This window comes from Theropithecus gelada, chromosome 4 (genome assembly GCF_003255815.1).
Source record: "Theropithecus gelada isolate Dixy chromosome 4, Tgel_1.0, whole genome shotgun sequence".
NCBI classification, from domain to species: Eukaryota; Metazoa; Chordata; class Mammalia; order Primates; family Cercopithecidae; genus Theropithecus; species Theropithecus gelada.
In genome coordinates, this window is record NC_037671.1 from 113134082 (window position 1) to 113156229 (window position 22148).

The following is a 22148-nucleotide window of genomic DNA, read 5'->3' on the forward strand; positions in this document are numbered from 1 at the left end:
GTAAGAGGATGACTCGAGCCCAAGAGTTGAGGCTGCAGTGAGCCATGATCACATGACTGCACTCCAGCCTGAGTGAGACCCTGTCTCAGAGAAATAAAATAAAACACAGCAAGGGACTGTTACAGAAGCCAAAAGAATTGAGAGTTTCACAAAGGGAAGTCTGAGGTTGCACATACACCAGGGAAGTCCAATACAATAAGAATCATAAAACATTTAGTGATTTGACCAACCAGGGGGGCCCTTTGGTGAACTTTGAGAGAACCAAGCTTCCCTGTAAGATGTGCAACAAGGAAGAACTTGGAGAAAGAAAAGCTCCTGACAGAGAAAATGAGTGAGCCCCTCTTTAAAGGCTCTGAGACCCCATATGCTCCTCCTTCAGGGTGAAGGTTTGCTTTGAGAGAAGTTGGAGTTTCCTTTCTGACTCATTCAAAGCAAATTATTCATTTTCCAAGGCAATATGAAATTCACCCATTCCAAATCCAAGTCAGCTTTATTAGCTACCCGGACAATATTTAAGAACTTCCTCCAGAAAATTCCAATCAATAATGCAAAAATGAGGTTGACTTCTTTGCTACCCTTATTTATAAAATTTCATAGTTGTGTTACACCTGATTAAATTAAGTATTAGCCCTACTTTTGCTTCTCCCATTAAAATTCTTCATTATTTCTTATGGGCCTAACCTATTGTCTTTCATGGTCTAGGTGTGGTAGACCTATTACAATCTGCCTGCTATTTTAGCACATGATTCAAGAATTACTTGTTCTGTTTTTGTCAGATAAGACAATCAAATTCACTTTTTGTGAAAATGAAATTGATTTTGTAATTCTGCTGCACTGGGTGCTATAAATTATAGGATGTATAAATGCTATAAAATCCATATCTTTGTTTCAGGTTTTAATATATTATGTATTAATGTACATCTTTTTGCATGGGAACATCTGTTCCTAAGTGAAACACAAATTTCTGTCACTGACACTTTGTGTATAAAGTGATATACATTTTTTTTTTTTTGAGAGAGAGAGTCTTGCTTTGTCACCCAGGCTGGAGTGCAGTGGTGCAGTCTCGGCCCACTGCAACCTCTGCCTGCCAGGTTCAAGCGATTCTCCTGCCTCAGCTTCCCCAGTAGCTGGGACTACAGGCGCACACCACCATACCTGGCTAATTTTTTTTTTTATTTTTAGCGGAGACAGGGTTTCACCATGTTGGCCAGGCTAGTCTCAAACTCGTGACCTCAGGATCTGCCTGCCTCAGCCTCCCAAATTGCTGGGATTACAGGTGTGAGCCACTGCTCCCAGCCAAAGCAATATAGATTATTTAAAAATACAGAGCCATTTAACTGCCAATTCCATAGTAATAGTGGAACAGTAACTTTAAGTGTTTCGTTCTAGAAGTAGTCTTGCCGTATTTGACAATTACATACAAATTCCAATGGCATGTCTTCCTCAGAAAGCTGACTTTCAAGAGGCTATATGGGATAAGGAAAGACTAGTGGCACTGGAATTTTACAGACCTGGGTACATTCCAGTTTTATCACATGTAACTATGAAACCTTTGGCAAGTTACTTACTACCTCTGAGTCTGTTTCTTCCTCAGTAAAGTGAGATTACTAATGTACATAAATTCCTGCATAATCCTTTATTGATAGGTATTATTTCTGTCCCTTTACAAGTCTCAGGCCCAGAGGAATTTACCAGTCTGTGTAGGATGTGGCTATTGCAGGCTTGGCAATGCTCTGTTTGCATGTTGCCAGTGAAGGTAGCAGATGCTGTTTCTTCAGTCTCTATCACTTCGCCCTTTCTCCCCAACTCTGACATTAACCAGCACAGGTATAAGTCAGGACAGCCCTGGAGCATGCACTGCACAGCCACAGGGCTCCCAGAATGTTGTAACTTTTATGTAGCAGGGTTTTGTTTCTCTACAGATCAAGATTGTTGTCTTCCATGGTGTCTGTTCCCGAGGAAGCCCCACACATTCATCCCATACGCATTCACACACACACACACACTAACTGGAAAATGCGAGGGAAACATGGATGGCTAGATGAATGAGCAATCCTGCCAGCTATCGGATATATTTCTGAATATTCACTAACAGGGTTTTAACTTTTTCACTCTCCTTTTTATGATAGGGACCCAGCCTTCTAAAGTCAGAAGCTTGAGCTCCAACTGAACTAATGCACTTGACACAGACGATTGCATGCTATTTTAATAAGAGTAACACTGTTATTGCTCCTACCTAAATAGAAGTCCATTTGGCCTTTTCACATCTAAGATATTTGCTTTCCCGCTAAGGCATTCACTTAGTTATAAATTATAGGTAAAATTACAGTGGGTTGAAGGAATAGCTTAAAATAGGATTTTAATCAATGTTAGAACCGAGGTGTAGAAGATTCTGATGATTGGCGTGTATTTTTTATTTTTATTTTTATTTTATTTTATTTTATTTAGATGAACTCTCACTCTATAGCCCAAGCTGGAGTGCAGTGGTGCCATCTCGGCTCACTGCAACCTCCATCTCTGGGGCTCAAGCAATTCTCGTGCCTCAGTCTCCCAAGTAGCTGGGGCTACACGTACGCGCCACTGTGCCCAGCTAATTTTTTGTATTTTAGTAGAGACAGGGTTTTGCCATGTTGCCCAGGGTGGTCTCGAACTCCTGAGCTCAGGTGATCTGCCCACCTCGGCCTCCCAAAGTGCTGGGATTATAGGCGTGAGCTACCACGCCTGGCCTGGCATGTATTATGTATCTTTGTATTCAGACCTGTAATTCTCTTAATTTTAAGGAAAAATAGACTCTGTGCTAAATAAGAAGCTTTGGTCATCTAACTGAACATAAATGTACAGCGTAGATTTCAATTTTCACCATGTAATTGCTTGTTAAATGAAGTTGGCATTCCAGATGAAATCAATGTGTCCATGAGCCGAAAACCCAGAGCTTGGGATTTCAAATGAAAATTTAATATAGACAAAAAGAGGGAATTTTTGATACCCATCTTTTCGAATGGATGCATATATAGAAAGAAACTGGCAACAGAGAGAGAGAGAGAGAGAGAGAGAGAGAGAATCAGAGAATGAAGAAATTTGTCTTCAGTTTCCATGGGTCGAAAGAAGAAATGAACGTTTACATACCACCCGAACCGGAATTGAAATAGAAATAGTGTGGAGAATCCATTCTCAGGATGGCTCTTCGAAAACATTTTAAATAAAAAATACTTCCTACCTGTTGGTAGTTAAAACCCTTTTCTAATTTATTTGTTCTAATAATGTACGACCTAAGTTCCGTATTATCCCAGGATGAGACCGTGGAATGCAAAATGACTTCTTATTGGAAAGGATAATGACAATGATGATAACATTATGCCTACCTGTTTTTAAGACTAAAGTATTCCTAAATCAAATGACTTTTGGCTGGAGTCTATTCAGAATATTTTGTAAATATCAAAAATGAAAAATTATTGCAGTTATGCAAACGTCCCAAGATTAAGTTTATCCTCTTCAATTTCGATTATTACACTCACTGAAAAACTGAATGACTCCTTTTAGATTCCTTAGAAAGATATAATTATCAAAACTCCTTAAGTGAATGAATAGATTATTTTTCCAAATAAGGATATTTACCCACAGAAATTTTTTTCAGTTTTTGCTTTCTTCTGACTTGGTTTAAATATTGTATTTATAAAGGTAACACAGCCATCTAGTGGACAGATACTTGATAGCTGATTATTTTACTTGAGTTTAAGTTCATGAAACAAAAGCTTAAGCCAAATGAAATACTTGTTTCATGACACACGGCACATGATTACAAAATGCGGGGTGAGCCTTTAGAGGGGCCACATGGGGTATTTTTAGGCAAGTGTTTTATAACATTTCCAGACACAAATTTCTAACCACTGTCCCCATCCCCACACACCTCACTCAAAACCGTACTCTATTATAAAAATGTAGAAATGAAAGAGGTGAAGTTCAAATCATAGGTTTAACATTGAGTTTCTATGTGTCTGAAATGTTGTATGTTATGTGGTTACCAGCCCATCCTCTGGTGTCTTTTTGGCTTGGGGTTTTAGTTTTTTGGGGGAGTGGGTAGTCTTTTGTAAGCGAAACATCAGTTCTATTCTGCTTTCCTTGTTGCCCTCTCCCCAAGTTATCTTTGCTAATGAAAGAAAGTCATACTTCCTGGGACAGCCCCCCTCAGCCATAGCAACACCCTGTCTGCAGTCATTAGCGGTGTTACTTTTGTCCTTCCTCTTTCACTCTTTGCTGTCAAAACCTTCTATAACAACTCCTTTTTGTTCATCTCAAACTCCAGGGAATTGAGAAGTTACTCTTCATCAAATTCTACTGCAAACTCGGGCGTCTGGGCAACAGCTCCTATGGAGTGATAGCTGTGGGATGACGCCTTAGAGAGGGCATTTATACTCAATGCACTGGATTGTACTAGGAGGTTTATTTTTCCAAACCTTAAAGAAAAATCATTTATATAAACAATTGCAATACCACAATTAACTCTTCTATGTAAAGAGAAATGGCATTGCAGAGTGAAAATGAGCCTGAGACAGGAAGTCAGAAGATGTGAGTCCCAATCCTAGTTCTAATAAATTTGAGTTGTGGGTCCTGTGTAAGTCAACCCCGATAACTGTTTCCTTGTAAATGAAACAAGAATAACTAATAACAACTCCCCTGTTTACCTTCAAGGACCGTTGTGAGGAGGAAGTGACAAGGTAATGTATGAGGTTTTGTAATAATGGCAAAGGAAAAGTCTCTATTTACTCAGGTGGAAATAAAAAGCTCTTTGGTAAATTTGGAATCGGAATTTTAATGTGCAGCCAACTTGCCCTTCCATTCAACTACGCATCTGTAATAATATGTGCCTTTTTGTCACAAGCTTTTATTTTTTGTTTTACATCCTTATGAAGTAGGTCGTTGCCATTACTCCCATTATGAATGGTGAAAGCAAAGCATGGAAAGCTTACACCATCCTAAAGGAGGTGTATTCTACATTTGGAGTCCACCTCATCGTTTTCTTGGATAACACATACTTTGCTGCCTGTTTTAATCTCCTGGTCCAGCCCTGCAACATCTGATATGTCCATTCTGGTCTACATTTGTATCGTGCCCCTGCATGCTTTTATCCCCGCTCTGAATGAGATCGCCTTTGTCCAGGTCTCCATCTGGCAAACAACTGCCCATTTTCAACCCAATTTAATCATTACCCCTTCTGTGAAGCCTTTCTCAATTCTCTTATGGAAAAGCACAGGTACCATCAAGGGTGTCTAAGAAACCCCATATGCACAATTCTATCTGAGTTCTTAAATGCCATGTGATGTTTATTTACCAGTCTGAGCTCCTCAGTAGCAGAGCCTTTGTCTTTTTCATCTTGTATGGCCAACCCAGGGAATGTTGCATGAGCCAGTATTTCTTACACATTGGTAAAGTATTGCTAACTCCTGTAGTATTTACTGTGCTATCTTGAATGCTAAAATGAAATATTTAAAGAATAATCTACCAACTCATTTTCAGAGCGTGAAGGATGTTGATTTCATGTTCGCACCGGGAACTTTGAGGTAGAAGCTGTTAAATAAAAAGAAAAGATTGATATCACAATGTGAGACTATTTCAATATTGAATAGACTGCTTTTACCAGAGACAGTAGTTCTCTCTTGGAGCCTTGATGTCACTCTGTATGAAATTTAGACATCTTATTGATTCTTCAGTTTAATTTTTCTGTAAACATATGTGGTTTCCTGACCAGCCTCTATCCCAGAGTTACCATGGCTACTGGTAAGTTTTCATCTTCTTTGCAACCATTTTAACAGTTTTTCTTAAGAACCAATTGTTCTCCTTACAATAGAAGACTGTCTTCCAAAACAGACCCTGCGCATATCCATGATGACAGATCAGTAGATAAACTCTATAATTGGCAGCAGGTAATGTTTTGTCTCACCCCACTATCCATACTCCCCTGTAAACAGACGAACAATCCACCCCCATAGAGAGGGGGCACATTTTCTTAAGTTCTGAAATGTCCCAAGTGTTTTTCCTCCCTTTTCAAAGTCACTATTTTAAAAATCTCTAATGGGATTGTAAATGCTTCTTTTAATATATTTGGCCAAGGGTATTGGCACTTTTCTTCCATAAAGTATTTAAGGTTTGATCAGGACCCCCACTGTGTATGCGTTTAGTTCTCTTTGTGGCTTTTATTGCTTAAAACGTAGAAATGTTAGTTTTAAATGTTACATATATAAAAGTCGGTGGCGGGGGAGTGTCTCTTCTTGGAGAGATATGGGCTGAAAAGGAAAAAAAAAAGACCTGTAATCCCAGCACTTTGGGAGGCTGAAGTGGGCGGATCATAAGGGCAGGAGTTCAAGACCAGCCTGACTAACAGGGTGAAACCCCGTCTCTTCTAAAAAGACAAAAATTAGCTGGACGTGGTGGCGGGCGCCTGTAATCCCAGCTACTCAAGAAGCTGAGGCTGGAGAACGCTTGAACCCGGGAGGTGGAGCTTGCAGTGAGCCGAGATCGTGCCATTGCACTCCAGCCTGGGCGACAGAGCGAGACTCCGTCTTAAAGAAAGAAAAAAAGTGTCTCTGTGGGACCCTCAAAACTGTTGATCTGGCATGTTCCTTTTAGGGCTGTCCTCAAACATATATAACATATATACGTTGATCTAGAGCAAATATTTCCAGTGAATTATTACCTTAAAAAAAAACACACACTACTTGGAGCAGAACCAAGTAGGACAGACATTAGTCAGTAGCAATACAGTCAAACTGTTAGTATCAATCCCTTGTCTATTTTCTCCATTTCTCTTTAACTTAAAATGATATTTTCAGCAGTTCTTGATAACTGAAACCTTGCAACCCATTTTTTAAGACCAGTAGTAAAGGACAGTTAATAAAAAGAACAACTTGTCTGTTGCTGAAGTTCAATTTCTTTCCACAGGGGAAGACTGTGGCCAATATTAGATCAAGAGCTTCACAAACAGTGAACAGTTAAACATTTACTGAATGTCTGTTATAAGTAGTTTTAGTCCAAATATGTGCCCATATTTTACCATCTGTAGCAATGAAAGATATAAACTCAACCTAATATTTTGTAATGATGGCTCTAATATAGTAGCATTTGGGATGTTTGTAAATATCACAGAAACAGATAGAAGAGCCAGAATTCATGTTCAGAAACTCGTGATTCATGCCTGTGGACTCCAGATTTGTCACTCTACAGCAAAGGCACAACGGAGAACAAATTTCTCAAAGATGTTTAATGAAGTGAAGGATACCTGCATCTTGTGTACTGCCTTCTGTGGGACACTGTGTGGAAATGTAATAAAAATAAACTCAAGGAGTTTGTTGTTTAAGCAGAGAATGAGAGCTCTTTTGCTAGTTGTGTTATAGTGCCTTAATATGTCTCTGCACACACACACAAGCTCAATCAAGCTTGGCAGAATGAGTGTCAATTTCCTATTTTAAAAAGAGCTGAATAGAATTTACCAAAAAATTGTACATTTTAGATATACAGGAAGTTTTATAGAATATTGTCAGCAGTGTATCCACATCACACACAGCAGTGTACCCCTCATCCACTTTTCCCATCATTACTGGAAATAATCGAATTCCAGAGAAGAACTCTTTCTTACTCATTAGTGAATCTCCTCTAAAATACTTCTCTGGCCTATTTGTATAGCGACATGGAGGACTGAGGTTTCCTAGGCTATCTAAAGCCACAAACACAGTCACAGCACTCACATGCAGATACCTCCAAAATTAGGCACTCTCTCTGAATTCCTCCCCAAAACTACACTACGCTGAAGGCTCTGCTGTCTCTAACCCTGGAACTGCTGCCTCCCGCAGGGGTCTAAGGGTCTGTGCAGCGGTTCCCAGGGACCATCCACTCTAGTTTCTGCTCCCCAGAATCCTTTGGGCTACATTACCTTTCCCTCCATGGTTCTATACCAATAAACCTGCCCCTGTCCCTAGAAATGGGGAGAGGCAAACGCACTGTATTTCGCTATGAAATCCTATGTTTCCTGTGTCCTTTTCCTGACTACAGAATCCTTTTCAATTCCTACTGGGTTCTCTTTTTTCCAGTAAGTCTGCTCTCTCAGGTCAGTTTTCCTATCTAGCCTCACTTTCTGTTGTCAGAAATTATTCCCTTTGCTCCATTCGCTCCATCCTCATGCTTGCACTTGAGAATGAAAGAATGAATTAAGGAGACATTGTCTTGGTTTCTCCTATCGGACTTTCCAGATTGAGGATAACTGCTTGTTGGGCACCTCTTCCTAAACACTTTCTTTCCACACCAATGATGTTTAGTGACCCTTCTTTGCATTCACATAGTAAGTGGTCTATGACCTCAGGGTCTCTCAGCAGCCATGGTTCATTGTAGGCACTCAGAAATACAGGGTTGATGAACGGAGTAGGCTCCCAATTCCAACTATACCACCTAGTTAGTGTTCAGTTTTGGGCCAGCCTCCCAGATGGGTCTGCACCTCACTTTGCTCTTCTGTAAAATGGGAATAATAGTATTAATGGTAAAAGAATGGTGCCCAGCACATAACGGGCACTAGAAAATCATCATTTCCATTGCCTCTTATTTTGAGTAAGTGAAAGAAGGAACAAATGAGAGATGTCTGAACTTCTTGTGCTCTCTGCCAGGCTCTTAAGCTCCTCGGCTTCTAGACAGATGGATCAGTTGGCTAATGTAGGAGCCTAAATTTTCCCAAGCCACTGACCCCCTACCCTGCTTCTTAGTATCTCGCATGACCTCACCTGTTATTTCTAGTCTACACCTAGAATTTTGGATGTTCTGCCCTAAAGCACTGCTACGCTTTAGGGAGCAATTGTCATTGGACAATTCTTATTTTTATTCTTGTTCTGGGCAACTAAAACCTTCAGCATTATCCTCTGTCCTCTATGATGCTGTAATATTCCCAAACCTATGCCACACAGACACAGGCTCCTCCCACCCAATGCTCACCTGTTCCAAATGCTTAGTTACTGGTCTGTCCCCTTCAAGACATTGGAGATTGGTTTACTGGGGTGAAAGGGCAAAAACAAAGTCAAATATAAATCCAGTAGCTTGACTTTGGCAATTGAAGGAATGATATTATCAGTAACAATAACTTGGTCTGTAAGGAAGGATGATGTAAATTTAGGAAAATCTGTATTAGATTCTGACACATTGTATCTTCTTAGCTCTCAATCGGAGAAAATTAATGGAAAACAGACTATGAATAGAATTAACCAAAAATAAAAATGACATTTTGTTTAAAGAGTAAGAGTAAGGTAATTATATGTGTGTGTGTGTGTGTGTGTGTGTAAAAGCATTTAATCATATATCTCAGAAATATTAAGTAATTCAGATTATGTAAGGACGAAGTCAGAATATTTAACAATATCCACTTTTGAGAGTCTGATTTACTTTATAATTTTATTTAAAAATTATTCTCTTCCCTTTGACATGGATTTGCCCATCATTTAAAAATGGTATTGCTCTTTTATACCTTAAATATTCTCACATAGTTGAATATAGGATCTCTTGTGAAATGTTTCTCCGGAAAAATTTATTCTTTTCTTCAACTGATTGAGTTTCCCTTGACAAAATTAAAATGTTCTGCTACATTACAGCCTCACTGTTAGGAATGAAGAAAGAGGGGAAAATGCGGGAAGACCCACACACACCACAAAAATGGAGAGTATCCAGGTCCTAGAGGAATGGTGAGTGTGAGAACCACATAGCTATTGTTTCTTGTATTTACATGCCATTTACATCCACTGTGTGCCTAAGTATTACCCCTTGCTTCATGGTACTCTTCAAAATGATTTTGGGAAGTGAATGCAAATTCAGTCTGGAAGATCTTATTTTGTCATTGCAGTTGCTTTTCAGCAATTTTTCTATTGGCTATGTTAAGTTATTGGCTAAAACATGGTCTGAATTTACTTTTCTCTTTAAAAAAAAATAAATAGTGTCATATGAATTAGCATCCAAAATTGTCCTAATTCATTACTTCTCATTTCTGAGAATTTAAGTTTTTCTCTTTATAAAAGAAGTGTCTAAACACAGACACAAATGATATGGAATGTCCAAGTGAGTGAGGAGGGGCACCCAGCTGGCTCCTGGTTCCTTTTCCACCAGAGCAGACTCTCCCCATGTGTTTCCTCCCAAATGAGGCACCTATGAACTAAAATCAAAATATAAATAGTCCAGTCATATAATTATAAGTGCTTTCTTTTTCTGCTTTTTATGAGAAGGTTTTAATAATGATGCTTCATGGTAATTTTTAAGCTCTTTAAAATTAAAAATTGTTTTAAGTGAATGAGGAAGTGCAGACATTATGGAATAGTAACAATCTATTTGAAATACCTGGTTAAAAAGTTAAATATATGTATATATAAATATATATAAAGGTATATATATGAATATATAGAAAGGTAAATATATATATGAATATATATAAGACATATATATGAATATATATTAAGATAAATATATATATATATATGAATATACTTCTTTGGCCAAATGTCTTTTAGGTTGGAGAATTATTAAATAGATCATTGAATAGGAAAGAAAGATCAGAATCATTTTAACCATAAGACTCTCCAAGCTTCTCTCTTCTACTTCTTTAATGTGTAAGCAAGTGGATTAATTACTGGTGGTTTCTGCAGTCACCTAGTCACTAAAAAATCTGTATATCATTTTAAATTCTCCAGTGTCGATGTCATTATAGAAACACTCTGCTTCCAACTGTGATAGCTCCATTCATGACTAACAATTTGTACATAGAAAAACTTTTCATAGAAAAAAATCTTTTTTCTAGAGACAGGATCTCACTTTGTTGCCTAACCAGGAGTGCAATGGGATGATCATGGTCACTGTAACCTCAAGCTCCTGACTCAAGTGATTCTCCTGCCTCAACTCCCAAGTAACTGGTACTACGGGCACATGCCACCACACCCAGCTAATTTTAATTTTTTTTTTTTTTTTTTTGCAGAGACAGGATCTTGCTATGTTTCCCAGGCTGTCCTCAAACTCCTGGCCTCAAGAGATCCTCCCACCTCAGCCTCCCAAAGCACTAGGATTATGGGCATGAACCGCCATGCCCAGCAGAAAAATTATTAAAGTTTAGGAAAATATGTGACAAGTGCACATAGTGTTTTCTTATTTTAAATCAAGTGACAAATGAAAAAAATGGCCACCAGAGATGAGAAAAAAAACCTGTATCTTATGGCTGGAAAATTGAAATCCTGAATAGAGGCAAAGAAAAAATTCATTTTGTCCTTAGTCACTTACTGACTGTTTCTATCAACTTTCAACATATTGATAAAGTCTGAACATTTCCAAGCTTCATTAGGAATGTGTGACTGCATGCATATTATGTATAGCCCCCTTGCTGTTTGAATGCTTGGCTCCCTACATGCCTCTTATGCCTGTGTGAATTTTTGTCAAAACCCAGAAATAACTGACCTAGTCCTGGCAGATACGTATTTGCCAGATCAGGCTGGACTGAGTGGCAAAGTACTGACCACTAGATGGCAGCAAATTGATAGAATTTCAATCTGCTCTTCTTACCTGGTCTAACATTTACCGGTCACAAAGCTCCCTTTGATCATGGCCCTGTTCTGTTTCTGCAGCCAAAACCCCACTGCAGAGGAAGTCTTGTCCTGGTCTCAAAATTTTGACAAGATGATGAAGGCCCCAGCAGGAAGAAACCTTTTCAGAGAGTTCCTCCGAACAGAATACAGCGAGGAGAACCTACTTTTCTGGCTTGCCTGTGAAGACTTAAAGAAGGAGCAGAACAAAAAAGTAATCGAAGAAAAGGCTAGGATGATATATGAAGATTACATTTCTATACTCTCACCAAAAGAGGTAAAAATCTGGAAAACATTGAGTTGGGCTTCCTAAGACCAAGGATAACCTTCAAGGGATGGCTGTCCACATTGTGTAGGGCATGGGGTGTGGAGACGGTAGAAGACTTCACTGGGTAGATAATCCAGCTTCTAGTGAGATAATTTCCCTGAGCACATGGGTGAAGGCTAGGTTTCCCTACTATGCTTTAACTGTTTATCTCGAGCTGACTTGTGTGGTAGTTCACTTGCTTTTCAGAACTAACACTAAGGAGCCTGCTTAAACACAATTTGCTGTGACAAACGAAAATGGAAAGAGAGAATGTATTTTAGGGTGGTATTTCCCAAAGCATGACCCCTAGATCATGTGAATAAGAATCCCCTGGGGCATTTGTTTAAAAAACAAATTCTTAAGGCCTAACCAGAACTTCTGACTCTGCATTTTTGGAAATAGGGCTCAGAAATCTGCACTTTTAACAAGTTTTCCACATACATACTGGTTGGAAAACCTCTGGTATAGGGATTCAAAAAAAAAAAAAATCTGACATGTTTGATGATGTTTATGATTGAATCTTTACAGAAATGAAAAATGAGCCTTGATGACCACTAATATTCTTAGATGGGAAATGGAAATTATTTTACTCATTCTAGATTATCTGTTATTGAAAGTGCCAGCATCTTTCCCATTGCCAGAATGTACGTAATCAATAAGCAATGCTTCTAGCAACCAAAGAGCACTTTTCCATTGACTTTTTAAAACTTAATGTGTTCTTGAGAATTGTTCCAGCTAACAGAGTTATAAGCGTTTGGTGAAGGAGTGGTTGATAGTGTGTCCAGGTCCTTGGAGCCCTGAGTGATGGAGCTTCAGAGGGATGGAAAGCACTTAGAGAACACAGAGGTTCCTAGAATGTCTTCTCTTTTCCATACCAGCCTCTTTTTGTCTTTTTTGTTTCTCCTAAATAACTGTGATTTTTACCTTTGCAATTAAATGGCATGCCCCTCTCTTGTGCACCTGAACATTTATGGGCTGCAGTCATCTGTTCCTCCTCCAATATTTGGCGTGGTTCCAGGCTGCCTTGCACTCCTTGCTTTGAGATCTGTAAAAGGAATTAGTGTCTATTTTATTCATCTCTAAGTTTTGAATGCTACATAAACTATTTCACTTCTAATAAGATATAGAGTACCTAAATTATTTAGTTTTTTTAAATTAGTTAGGTTACAATGCCATTGGTATTCCACAGTGCTCCAGGACTATTGTCTCTCCAAAATGAGAAACCCTCTAGAATTAGATATACAAAGGATTGATTTATTTTTTTATTTCCTACATGAACCTGAAAAATATATTCATAAAAACAAGGTGGGGAGAATTTAATAAATGTAATACAATGTAACATCAGTAATAAATGTGTAGCCTCAACACATTTGTTACTGATGTCACATGGTATTTCTAACCCTGGTATAATTCTGCATCCTAAAACTATATTCTTCAGGCTTCTGGCCTGCCTCGAATTTTAGCATCTAAACAACTCTATTTGTATTTTATCAGAATAATAATTTTTTGCTTTTATTATTTTAAAGATATTGCATATAGCAAATAAACCAGATGATCCAAATGTGCCCAAATATGTGCTGCTTTTGCCTTTAATTATACAAAATGAGAGTCCTTGGGAAGATTATCTAGCCAATCTCTGCCCCCAAAGTATGTAAGATGTGACATCTTAAAGTGATAGTTGTCTGGATTACTTCGTCCACTCCTTTGTGCTATATCTGTATCATCTTATAATGATGACTGTTCCATTCTTTTTCAGTGTTAGGAGAAAAAATATTCTCCATACTATGTATATATAATTCCTTTATTTTTACAGTTTCTGTTATTTAATGTTTAGTTTTTTATGTAAAACATTTTCTTATTATCCACACAGCCCCTGATTTTCTGATGTCACTGATGGATGGAGCTTTGTAAAATACTTAATTTTTTCTCTTTGAGTCATGTTTAGAGTTACAGTAGTGATTATTGAAACATAAACTAGTACATTTCCATTGTTTTTGCTGAAGTAATAGAGGTTTGTTTTCATCTTTTTTTTTTTTTTTTTTTTTTGAGACAGTCTCACTGTGTCACCCAGGCTGTAGTGCAGTGATGCAATCTCAGCTCACTGCAGCCTCCACCTCCTGAGTTCAAGCGAATATCCTGCCTCAGCCTCCCGAGTAGCTGGGATTACAGGCATCCACCAACGCGCCCCGCTAATTCCTGTATTTTTAGTGGTGACAGGGTTTCGCCATGTTGGTCAGGCTGCTCTCAAACTCCTGACCTGCCTGCCTTAGCCTCCCAAAGTGCTGGGATTACAGGTGTGAACCACTGTGCCTGGCCATTTTCACCTAATTTCTTTCTTTTGAACACAAGTTTCACCAGAAAGTCACTAAAATCTCATTTCCTGATCAAGAACGTGACCTTTCCAGAATTACATACACTAATGTTTACTGTCTTAACCATATTTATTCTCTCCTTTATGTTTCCTAATACCCGTATTTTGGCCATTACCTGTTCTTTAATATCCTCAAACTATCACAGAGAGAAAGAGATAGAGACAGAGGTGAAATTCAAATTGTTCTAATTTTGCCGACTTGTAATTAACTCTTGATATAGAAATTAATAGACAATTGAAGTGCCATTGTTTAGCCAGCTGATTTCTATCCTGTCAACAGAGTAATTAAATTTGATCCTTGTTTAATGGCAAAAACAAATAAGCAAAAGTAGATATTTTCAGTTATAAAAGATAACTGTTAAAAAGCTATGTTTTAAACCAAGGTATCATGTTCATTGACTCGACTCATTGATATACTCAGCGCATGGCATGCACTTTCTAGTTATTCCAGAGCTCTTTCAATCTATTATATACCTCACTGAACTTCCTGTGCAATAAGTCATCCATTTCTAATCAGCTACAATACATTACTAACTCTGACATCGAGTTATCACTCTTCAGATTTTGTTTTCTGACATTGGAGAGAGTATATGTCAGATTGAGAGAGCCCTGCTTATACAGAAATTAGCGCACTGGACTAATATTCAGGTGCACAGGATTTTAATCCTGCCTTTGCTACATCCCAGTTGTGTGGCCTGGGATAAATCACTTTACCTCTCTGAGTCTCAACATTCAGTTCATTTGTTTACAAAAATGGCAATAAAAAAAAGCACAGAAACTAATAAACCAAATGCGTGATGGCAACCGTAAGGCTATCAAGCTATTGAAAAGGTCTGTTAGGCCACTCTGGGCTTTCTACCTCTGAAATTCTATACATGTTTCTATTTATTCAGAGTATTTGTGCTACTACTTCTTCCTCTCCACCTAATGGCATAGCTTGTCCATCATGGTCCTCCTTAGTGCTGTCCCCACACTGAACCTCAGAATCTATTTAAACACAGTACTCAAGGCAGTTAATACCAATCTGAGTTCCTATTTCTCATTTTGGGGCTAGACAATCTGGGCTTTCTACCTCTGAAATTCTATGCATGTTTCTACTTATTCAGAATATTTTTAAAGAACATGAACATTTGAATCATTATAAAATGGTAATGACTAAAAATTGTGATGATTTTACTATTAAACAGAAAGCCATTTTTCTTCGCTAGACTTTCATTTTACCTTAATTTGATTGAGTGTTGTGTTCCTCTTTGTTAAATACAGAAAAACAACTACATTTAAAAAATTATTTATATATAGATAACTTTTTCCCTTAATGAAACTATTGAAGTCAATGTGCTAAAATTTACATTACCTTAAGAACATGTTTTATGCATTTGTAGTAATTTGAGCATTATGTTATAAAATAAGAAATATCATCGGGCACAGTGGCTCACGCCTGTAATCCCAGCACTTTGGGAGGCCAAGACGGGTGGATCACGAGGTCAGGCATTCGAGACCAGCCTGGCCAACATAGTGAAACCCCATCTCTACTAAAAATACAAAACATTAGCCGGGCATGGTGGCAGGTGCCTGTAATCTCAGCTACTTGGGAGGCTGAGGCAAGAGAATCACTTGAACCTGGGAGGCGGAGGTTGCAGTGAGCCAAGGTCGTGCCACTGCACTACAGCCTGGGCAAAAGTGCGAGACTCTGTCTCAAAATACATACATATATTTAAAAAAAAAAAAGATATTTGCAATTAGGAGGTGATATAACTTCTGTTCTTGGTATAGTGTACATTTTATGAAGGAAAAGGCCAAACTAAAAAAAAAAAAAAAAAAAGAAAACCTAGACATTTAAGCATTTGTTTTAAAAAGTAAATTTTTTGAAAGTGATGTCTTCAAGAGCAAAACACATGAAGATAATAAAGAGGCCTTTAAGTCTAATAGTAGACTTGCTCCACGTAGCAGATTTTGGTGGCAGCTTATATTTATTATTGAAAAGATGTGTTAGGCCCATCTTGCATTGCTATGAAGAAATACATGAAACTGGGTAATTTATAAAGAAAAGAGGTTTAACTGGCTCACAGTTCTGTCGGCTTCACAGGAAGCATGGTGCTGGCATCAGCTCAGCTTCTAAAGAAGCCTCAGGAAGCTTATAATCATGGTGTAAGATGAAGGGGGAGCAAGCACATCACATGGGCAAAGCAGGAGCAAGGGGTGGGGAGGGGCCACTCACTTTTAAATAAGCAGATCTCGCAAAAATTCACTCACTATCACAGGGACAGCACCAAGAAGATGGTGCTAAACCATTCATGAGAAATCTGCCCCCAGGAACCAGTCATCTCCCACCAGACCCCATCTCCAACACTGGAGATTACATTTCAACCTGTGATTAGGGTGGAAACCAACATCCAAAGTATATCAAAAGACAAACCTAGCAAAATAAATAACTTGAATAAAAAATATATTTAAAGGCTCTTATCAACTGTAAATAGCATTAAGCTACTGAAAAAAGAAATAATTATAAATCCTTCAACAAATGTAAGACATTTATCTGAATTGAAGAAAACTATGGTCCAGTTATGTAGAAATCTGCCTAGTGATGGCGTTGTCATTACCGGGACTATAAACTGGACCTGTCACTTACCGTCTGTGAGCCACTTAGTGGCTCACTTTAGTGCGCTGGAACCTCCACGTCGTAGTGTTATGAATGAAGGCATGGATGGAGAAAGCCTAAAAACCCACGAAATCTGTTACGTTCAAGCTCTGGGGAATGGTAATTGTAATAGTAGTAGGAGTTTGCTTTTTCTGATTTTTCTAAATTCCCAGTTACCATCTGAGAGAAAAGAATAATAGACCTATTTAAACACCAGAATTATCTAAAAAATAATGCTTATGTGATAGACAGGCAGATTCTGTGTGTCCATGTAGATATGTCTTTAAGTGAAATTTTGTGAATTTAGCACATTCAATGATTTAATTCAGTTTTCCTAAACAGAACTCACTTGACTGTATTTTCCTAAATGTATTTTTCATGCACGCATATTATCATTGAAAAAATATTTATTGACTGCTTACTATGAGCCAAGCACTGGGCTAGATATTGGGCATATGATGATAAACAAGAGACACTGGCCAATCCCTTAATGGAGCTTACATTTCAGAAAGACAGACAAATCTTGTTGAAACAAGTAACTAAAAATTGTGATGGGCTGGAGATTGAATTAGATGGAATAGAAGTGGTCAGGAAAGGTCACTCTGAGAGGTAAAATTCAAGTTGATGCAAAAGCCAAACACATTGGGTTTGATCAAGATGATGCCATAATTATGATCAATTATTATTACTTTACATTAGCTTCATTATTGGCACAGTGGTCTTACATGTATTATTACAGTCTGAGTCTCACAGCAATCTTTCAGCCACGAGGACAGATGGTACCACTTTAAAGCAAAAGAAACTGATTCTCAAAGAGGTAAAATGAATGTTTGAGGACATTAGAAATATATCTGGTAGAGATAGAATGCTAGCCCAAGATCTTCTGATTCCAAATGTGGTGCTTTTCCAACTACACCATGCTGATTAGTTCTTCCATTGCCTATTATTTTCTTCCTGATGTTACCGTAGATTTCTATAAACCCAACCGTAGAACTTCACACATGAGGAGAAATAGTAACCTTAACCACAGGCCTGAACCCTCCCCCTAGACGAGCAGGATATACTCTCCTATTATCCAGACACCACCAAGAATATTACATTACAGTTTACCCTGCCAATCATCTTTGTTCTAAGAGATAAATTCAAACAAAATAAAACATGACTAAATGTACACAAAGCAAAAATTTATTAAAATTGATAGGAGGATCACGTATTCTTTCGATTTATAAAATTTAACATAGGAATACCAAATTTAGTTCAAATTAAAAACAGAAAAGAAAATTTCTAGTGGTAGATGTTATCATTGGTAAAATTTGATATAGACTTATAAAGGGAAAAAATTAATCAGAATTTTACTTGGAAAGGAATTCTAAATAAAGAAACTTCAGTAACAGTAAAAATAAGAGAGATAAATGGAGAAAACACTTGGTTGTGATACATGAAAAACATTGTTCAGGGAATTAAATAATGTTAAGAAGGGTTCTCTATGGAAAAAAAGACTTTCAGTGAAAATTCATCATTCTTGTATATTTATGCCAAAAATGTCCATAGGATCAAATTTTCCCTTGCATCTTGATGACTAGAATTAAAAGGCAGGGTCAAAAGTTGGTGTACTCCCTTTCAGCAATGCTAACCTACCTTCATATTCTCCTTCAATGAATAGGAAATCTAGTAAGATTAACTAGAGTATATGACTCAGTTTAGCCCAGATTTTCCCAAGCCACACTAACAAGATTCCTCTGTCCTCATTCTCCTCGCTTTACCTCCATACTCTTGTTGAACAGCTCACTCTCATGACTATTTGCTTGCAAGTCCCTTGCTTTTCTGCCTCCCTGTCTCCTACTCCCTGTGGGAATGAATGCTTCCAAGTTCACGGAGACCTATTGCAAAGTCACTTGTGTCTTTAAAACTTCAGTTGCTATGTCTCAACATTGCCGGACTTTTCAGTACTGCTAGAACTGCCAGTTAAATGCGGTCAAACCTATCATGCTGTCTTGTGTCCTGTCTCACAATGGTGGTGCTATTGTGCTATAAATTCTGTTATTGCTGGAATGCACTCTTCCCCCCACACCACCTCGGTATGACTCTATGTGGCCTGAGTTAAGAGGAGACGTGCATTGCCTGAGGATAGCTCTTATCTTGTGCTACTCAACTTTCTCTTCCCTTAGGATGAGTTCTATGCAGGAAATTCCTCAGTCCCTCATGCAATGGAGCCCAGATAAGATGGCTTTAGAAGCCATCCAGACACACGTGAATCCTAGGGTGACTGTGGCCCAGGCCCAACTGGGATCCACCACCAATACCTTGTATTGTAGATGATCCACATTCTGAAGCACAAAGATGCTACAAGATGAAACAATAGATTGTTATCCCCATGGGGCTTATCCTTATTATTTGACCTCGCTACACTTCTTTTGACTGATCGACAGCCTTTTCAGGCAAACAACCTGCTATTAAGGTAAATATTTTATTCTTTAAATAGTAATAACAAGTGCATTTTCATTATAGATTACTAAATATTGAACTGTATGACTTTACAATATTTCACTACTGCTTTTAGCTTGCAAAATTAAAAATTAAACAATGAGGACAGAAGACATTTAACAGTTTGTTATTTTATTTGTCTTAAGATAATATAAGTCCATCTACTGAGAAGAAAGTTTTACACTACATTTAATGATACTATTATTTAAGAAGTAAATGACCCCCTTTTTTTAAATCACTAATGTAAAGTTTCCTGCTCTGTTGAAACAAAAAGTTCTCAAGTTTGAAAGAAAGCACCATTTCTAAAAACAGAGGTGTTTGGTAAGATTTTACCTTACCATAACATGATGTTTCAGAATAAGATAAATCAGTTTATCTCAGTTTAAACTCCAGTGTCAGCATTTCCCTCTGGCATATAAATGCAAAAATACATTTTTAGATAAAATAAAAACGTTGGAGAAAAATATTCTGTACTTTTAAAAATTACTTTGTACTTCATAGTGACCTCATGTGGTAATAACAGAAAATAAAAATTGAACAATTCATTTCCAGAACATTTTTATTTTTAAAGAATTCCCAACAAAGACAAATGTGTAGTTCAGCCAAGTAATGTTTTTTAGGCTTGCTTCAGCAGGACTGCAGGTTCAGTTACAGACAACCGCAATAAAGCAAATCTCACAAAACAAGTCGCACAAATATTTTGGCTTCCCAATGCATATATATAAAAGATATGCTTGGCCAGGCACGGTGGCTCACGCCTGTAATCCCAGCACTTTGGGAGGCCGAGAGGGGCGGATCACAAGGTCAGGAGATCGAGACCGTCCTGGCTAAGAAGGAGAAACCCCCTCTCTACTAAAAATACAAAAAATTAGCCGGGCTTAGTGGTGCCTGTGGTCCCAGCTACTCGGGAGACTGAGGCAGGAGAATGGCCTGAACCCGGGAGGCGGAGCTTGCAGAGAGCCGAGATCGCGCCACTGCACTCCAGCCTGGGCGACAGAGCGAGACTCCGCCTCAAAAAAAAAAAAAAAAAAGATACGCTTATACTCTACTGTAGTCATAGTATAAACAATACTTAGCAATAGCATAAAAACAGCATTATGTCTTAAAAATGTGCATACCTTTATTTTAAAATTCCTTATTGATAAAAAACTGCTAACAATCATCTGAGCTTTGAGAGAGTCATAATCTTTTTGCTGGTGGAGGAAGGGTCTTGCTTCGACATTGATGGCTGCTGCCTCATGAGGCTGGTATTGCCGAAGGTTGGGGTGGCTGTGGCAATTTATTCAAATAAGTCAACAATGAAGTTTGCCACATCGATTGACTTCCTTTCATAGAAGGTATCTCTATAGCATGTAATGCTTTTTGGTAGCATTTTACCCACAGAAGAGCCTCTTTCAAAATAGGAGTCAATCCTCTCAAACGCTGCTGCTGCTTTATCAACTAAGTTTATGTAATCTAAATCCTTTGTTGTCATTTCAACAATGTTCACAGCATCTTCACCAGAAATAGATTCCATCTCAAGAAACCGCTTTCTCTGCTCATCTATAAGAAGCAAGTCCTCATTCTTTAGAGTTTTATCATGAAATTGGAGCAATCAGTTCTATCCTCAGGCTCCACTTCTAATTCTAGCTCTATCACCATTTCCACCACATCTGCAGTTAGTTCCTCCCCTGAAGTCTTGAACTCCTCAAAATCATCCAGGAGGGTTGGAATCAGCTTTTTCTAAATTCCTGGTAATGTTGATATTTTGACCTCCTTTGATGAATCACAAGTGTTCTTAATGACGGCCGAGCACGGTGGCTCACGCCTGTAATCCAAGCACTTTGGGAGGCTGAGGCGGGCGGATCACGAGGTCAGGAGATCCAGACCATCCTGGCTAACACGGTGAAACCCCGTCTCTACTAAAAAATACGAAAAATTAGCCGGGCGAGGTGGCGGGCGCTTGTAGTCCCAGCTACTCAGGAGGCTGAGGCAGGAGAATGGCGGGAACCCGGGAGGCGGAGCTTGCAGTGAGCTGAGATCGCCGCCACTGCACTCCAGCCTGGGCAACAGAGCGAGACTCCGTCTCAAAAAAAAAAAAAAAAAAAGTTCTTAATGACTACAATGGTGAATTCTTTCCAGAAGATTTTTCATTTGCTTTGCTTGGTTCCATCAGAGGTATCAATCACTATGGCAGTGATAGCCTTATGAAATGTATTTCTTTTTTTTTTTTTTTTTTGAGACAGAGTCTGGCTCTGTCACCCAGGCTGGAGTGCAGTGACATGGTCTTGGCTCACTGCAAGCTCCGCGTCCCATCGGGTGCACGCCATTCTCCTACCTCAGCCTCTCAAGTAGCTGGGACTACAGGCACCCGCCACCATGCCCAGCTAATTTTTGGTATTTTTAGTAGATACGGGGTTTCACCATGTTAGCCAGGATGGTCTCAATCTCCTGGCCTCGTGATCCACCCGCCTCAGCCTCCCAAAGTGCTGAGATTACAGGCCTGAGCCACCGCACCTGGCCTCTGAAATGTATTTCTTAAATAATACTTGGAAGTTGAAATTACTTCTTGATCCACGGGCTGCAGAATGGATGTTGTGTTAGGCATGAAAACAATACTAATTTCCTTGTGCATCTTCATCAAAGCTCTTGGATGACGAGAAGCATTGTCAATGAGAGGTAAAACTTTCAAAGGAATCTTTTTTCTTTGAGCAGTAGGGCTTGACAGTGGGCTTAAAACATCCAGCAAGACATGCTTTAAACAGATGTGCTGTCATCTAGCCT

At 38.5% G+C, this 22148-nt stretch overlaps 1 protein-coding gene across 3 annotated transcripts in view; it reads left to right on the forward strand.

Annotated features, from left to right (window-relative positions):
- RGS17 (regulator of G protein signaling 17) overlaps window positions 1–22148 on the forward strand; it is a 119470-nt gene that overhangs the window by 93808 nt on the left and 3514 nt on the right. For all 3 annotated transcript variants that reach the window (XM_025383249.1, XM_025383248.1, XM_025383250.1), the window contains exons 3-4: window positions 9621–9710; window positions 11628–11862. In XM_025383249.1, coding sequence (XP_025239034.1) covers window positions 9621–9710; window positions 11628–11862 — 325 coding nt within the window. The remainder of the gene's footprint in view (window positions 1–9620; window positions 9711–11627; window positions 11863–22148) is intronic.